The sequence below is a fragment of the Papaver somniferum genome, unplaced genomic scaffold, assembly GCF_003573695.1.
Source record: "Papaver somniferum cultivar HN1 unplaced genomic scaffold, ASM357369v1 unplaced-scaffold_81, whole genome shotgun sequence".
NCBI classification, from domain to species: Eukaryota; Viridiplantae; Streptophyta; class Magnoliopsida; order Ranunculales; family Papaveraceae; genus Papaver; species Papaver somniferum.
The window spans coordinates 5,965,000-5,969,857 of NW_020651082.1; the positions used below are offsets into that span (position 1 = coordinate 5,965,000).

A 4,858-nucleotide genomic window follows, 5' to 3' on the forward strand; every position below is an offset into this window, starting at 1 on the left:
AGTTTTTGTATCAATTTTTAAAAATTTAGAGTTTTTATATCATTTTATTTAAGATAGAATTTTAATGGATCCCAACATTTGAATGAGATTTTTGTACCACAAATTTGATCACCTTAGATTTTTATAACTAGTTCTATTGACATTATAATATTAAATTACTTGACTCATGGGTGATACATGATCCCAACCATAGGAACAACCAAAGTGCGCAAACCGACATTACCAACCGACGTTTACAGAAATTTAATCTCGGGCCGTTACGGCACGGGTCATGTACTAGTCCCAAACAAAAAGAACCGAGTTACGGCACGGGTCATGTACGGCGAGCTTATAAAGAATGGTAACCGGCTCTAGATGACTAAATCCAAGCCTAACTCTTGTATAAACTCTCTCAACGACCCTTATTCATAATTTTCTTCCCATTAATTCAGAAAATCTGATTCGAGACGACTAAATCTGATATTCAGTTTCTTGTTGTAGGGATCTGTGTTGTGGTTCTTGTTGCAGACAGATACAGCAAGAGAGAAAAGGAATTGGAAAATCTATTTTGGAGTGATGGAAAATCAGAGAACCAGAAAACGTCCACGTCTATCATGGGATGTAGCTCCAACTGAACCAGAGGTCCGTTCGTATGAATATCTCTAATCAAAGGGGTTTATTAGGGTTTCGACATTGGAGTATTGGGTCTTTTTCAGAAATTAGGGTTTTGTGATTGATGGAATTTGACTTCTTCTTTTTTAAGTATGGATTGCTTGCTGGATGGATCTTTGTAGGCTTTTAGGTTGCCGAGGGTGTCTAATGAGGTTTCATATCGACATGCATCACCGCCTAGGAGAGATGATGATCGTGAAGGCCATTATGTGTTCAATTATGGCGATAATTTGACTCAAAGATGTAAGCTTTTTCGGATTTAATTTATCGTTAATGCCTGTAATTGATGTTTTGAAAGTAATTCAATTTAGAGTTATCCGTGAGTTGTTTACTGCTTAGCTCTAAAAACATTAGAAACAGAAGCTGTTTTCGTAAAACATGATCATTCTGATGTGAGAATTGGAGGAATCTTTTGCTTATTAAGCTACAACCTTCTTTAGTTTGTTCTTTTTATCAGACGGCTGTATTTGAAATTTCTAGTTTAGCTATGTTATCAGATTTGCGTTTTTAGGTTTGCCCATGTTGATTGCGGAGCGAGTGGGATATTCTCCACCTCTTATTCGTGTCGCAAGGTTGTGTTCACATTGTTTACTTTTGATTGCAAGACATAGGAAAATGTACTTTAGATGACAAAAAAGAAAAATAGGGATTAACAGACAATAATAGTTGAAAACATGGTGATATAGTCCAAGTGGGTCTCATGTAGTTTTTTAAGTCATTCTAGGGTTACTTCCCTGGTCGTGAGAATACTTAATAAGAAAATACGCTCAAGTCTACGTCAAAGAAATGCCTGGTTGAACAATCTTGGTCTACTCCACCATTTAGCAATAGCACGAAACAAAGTTTGAGCTAATGTAATGATTCTGTTCCTTATTGTAATATTTATTTCTTCAATATTTGTGCAGATAATATCATCAGCAAAATGGGTGAAGGTTAGCTATCTAGTGTCCAACTATCTCCCAGGTCTTTTATATATTTATGCGTGTGTCCATGTCAGCAAGCTGCTAGTACTGTAGGCACATTCGGCCGTGTTTTGGAATGTTGGGACCGCGAGGAAAAAAGAATGGTGGCCATTAAGGTAGTCCGTAGCATACGCAAATATCGCGATGCAGCAATGATTGAAATCGATGTGCTTCAGCTTCTCGCGAAACATGAACTTGGACGCTCCCGGTAATTCCTGATACATTTCTATCTTATATATATGTTTGCCAGTTGAAGGAAGTACATTATTTTCCTTCGGAAAAAACAACAATATTAGTTCTGGATGTATTCTTACCTTGCATATGCCTTTTCCTTTCTGAGTTCTCCAGATGCGTGCAAATCCATAATTGGTTTGACTACCGGAATCACGTTTGCATTGTAAGTTGCCATTTGATCTTTCCCTGCCTATGCCCTTGTTTATTCTATGTGTAGGTTACAATCTCTATATCTTGTTGTCGACATCAAAGGCACTGAAGTTTTGGGAAAGGAGATTAATGAGATCCCCCTGCTTCCGATTGTCATTATTAGCCTTAGTTCTGACCAATTTTCACAATCTTTCTCGATTCTCATTGGAGATCTTGAGGATTCTCCCAGCGTCATATAGAGTTATCTAAAATTATTGGTATATCCCTGAAATCAGCTTTTTCTTCTATTTATATCTTCATCTGTTCACTTAACTTTCCCACACTCGTCAATCTTTGGATGATATTTAGGCTTACTTTTTCGAATTATGTACAAATATTAGAATAAGGTTGAACTGAAGCATAGAAATTAATAAATATGTCTACATTATGAATTTCTAACCTGCTTAACAAAATAAATGTGGTCATAGTTGGTCCTCTGGTTTGAACTCTCTAAGCTGCTTGAAAGGCTGGCAATGTGGTTGTCCTGTTTGCGGTTGGTTCATTTACATTTGGTTATGACGAGTCTGAATGTCTGGCCACTACATGTTACGGAGTATTCGATATTGAAACATTTTTGTAAATGAACTTCCATGGATTTACCAGGTGTTTGAGAAGCTTGGGCCAAGTTTATTTGATTTTCTAAGGAGAAATAAATACTGCTCACTTCCTGTGGATCTTGTCCGAGAGTTCGGGCGTCAGCTTTTGGAATCTGTAGCATGTGTGTAGATTATATTTGTACTTTTCATTGTCTTTTCTGTTCTTGACAAACTAATAACGTGTTTTTACTGCATGGCTCGTTTTGTGAACAAGGAGAGTGTTGGGTCTCATGTCATTCTATATTGTCATTTTCTTTGGTGAGTGACAAAATCCATGTATTCTGGCAGATATGCATGATCTGCACATGATCCACACTGACTTGAAGCCAGAAAACATCCTGCTTGTGTCTTCTGAGAGTGTAAAACTCCCAAGCTCCAAGGTACCTTGTTTCTAACTGTAATTAGGAGGATTGCGTTTTTCAAGGTACTTTAACTTGGTAACAAACTTAGATGAGGTTTATGAAATACTGCAGAGGAATTCTCGTGGGGAGACTCAGTTCAGGTGCTTGCCGAAGTCAAGTTCTATAAAGCTGATTGATTTTGGTAGTACTGTCTTTGATGATAAAGAGCATACCTCTATTGTCTCAACAAGGCATTACCGAGCACCTGAGGTCATATTAGGTATTTCCCCGATGCCTATCTGAGTCAGTGGGTTTTACTTCCTCACCTACCACACTTACATTGGGTGCTTAAATTGTCTTCAAGTGCTTCAGTTTAGTCTCTCAGTCTTTAAGTATTTGCTGCAGACATTGGCTTTACATTTGTCTATGTTAAATGGAGAGTATATATTTTTGATGCAAATGCTTTGTTACTCCTTGAGTCATGAGCCCTGTACAGTATACCTTTTCTAATCCCGTGATATGCAGGTTTAGGATGGTCTTTTCCTTGTGATCTATGGAGTATTGGTTGCATACTTGTCGAGCTGTGTTCGGTTAGTCCCTTTATTTTACCTTTATAGTCGAACCAGTTGAACAATTACCTGTTTCTGGGAAATGCTGACCTGCAGGAAACTTTTGTTTCAGGGTAATGCATTGTTTCAGACGCATGAAAATTTGGAACACTTGGCAATGATGGAGAGGGTATTCGGACCTCTGCCGGAGCATATGGCTAGAAAGGCCGAGTAAGTTTTCCTTAATACTTCATCAGGGGTTAATGTGATGATTTTTATTTCTATATGAAAGCATTTTCATTATGAAAACGTTGATGGCTAAGGAATGTTGTTTGTAAATCCTAATTCGTGTATTGTGTTAACACCTTCACGTTGGTTTTGTTTTTTTGACCCCCCATATTCTTGTTGGAATGTTGGCAGTCGTGGTGCGGAAAAATACTTTAGGACTTCCAGGAGAGGAACTCGATTGAACTGGCCTGAAGGAGCGGTTTCAAGAGAAAGTATCAGGGCCGTCAAAAAACTTGACCGGCTGGAGGTTAGTCTCTTCTTTCTTTGGGATTTACTTCTTGCATAGCTCTGCTAGTTAATGTCCTTGAATTCCGCATTGTAACTTTTTTTTTCTTCATTTGTTGCAGGATATAGTTTCTCAGTATGTAGACTGTTCGTGGAAGTCTTTGTTTACGGACTTATTGCACCGTCTGTTGGAGTACAGCCCAGCAGAAAGGCTCACTGCTCGTCAAGCCCTTGACCACCCCTTCTTCAGAGATCATATTATAAATAGATGAGAAGCAGAAGTATCAAGAAGATCTTCTTCTGGAGCAGAAGTCACCCCCCTGTCTCTTGCTCTCTCTAGAGTTGGTTGATCCCCGCTTTGTATGGTTATAAACTGTTGTAAATTGTTACACTGAAAGCAGATAGATGCTCTCTGTGGTAAGAGTAAGCATTAATCTATCTATTTTCAGACTAATACCAACAAGGATTTCTACCTTTTCCCTAATTTATTGGCATCCTTAGTGGAACAAAAGAGCATCTCACCTGCAAGTTCTTTTTTTTCTCCTAAATCACTTTTTATACTTCTTTAAATGTTATGCATCTTAAAGAAACTAAAACCCCCATCAATATCAGATTCTCTGTTGAGAGATCTCTGAAGTGAGAAACTCAAATATATCTACCAAAAAAGGGGCTTGTTGGATTTTCCCAACAAGCGTGCAGTTAAGTTTGGCTATCTCCCACAACAGTATAAATGGCTATCTTATCAATTTGCTTCATCACAATTCTTTGGTTATCTATCAGGATTTGGATTGGAATGTGCATTGTTTTTGGATTCAATCGAAGAA

At 38.0% G+C, this 4,858-nt stretch overlaps 1 protein-coding gene across 2 annotated transcripts; it reads left to right on the forward strand.

The window, feature by feature from the left end:
- The first annotated feature begins 376 nt into the window (after positions 1-376).
- Positions 377-4,545, forward strand: LOC113345523 (serine/threonine-protein kinase AFC3-like). 2 transcript variants are annotated; one of them, XM_026589287.1, is made up of 12 exons: positions 377-621; positions 774-894; positions 1,557-1,583; positions 1,668-1,821; positions 1,962-2,010; positions 2,640-2,754; positions 2,921-3,012; positions 3,106-3,253; positions 3,499-3,563; positions 3,655-3,752; positions 3,942-4,056; positions 4,157-4,545. In XM_026589287.1, exons 1-12 carry the CDS (start codon positions 556-558, stop codon positions 4,304-4,306), a joined length of 1,200 nt encoding a protein of 399 aa, XP_026445072.1. In that variant the 5' UTR covers positions 377-555; the 3' UTR covers positions 4,307-4,545. The 2 variants fall into 2 exon arrangements, with proteins under 2 accessions (XP_026445072.1, XP_026445073.1); XM_026589288.1 differs by lacking the exons at positions 377-621; positions 774-894; positions 1,557-1,583; positions 2,640-2,754 and having other exon boundaries at positions 1,733-1,821; positions 4,157-4,433.
- The last annotated feature ends 313 nt before the right edge of the window (positions 4,546-4,858 follow it).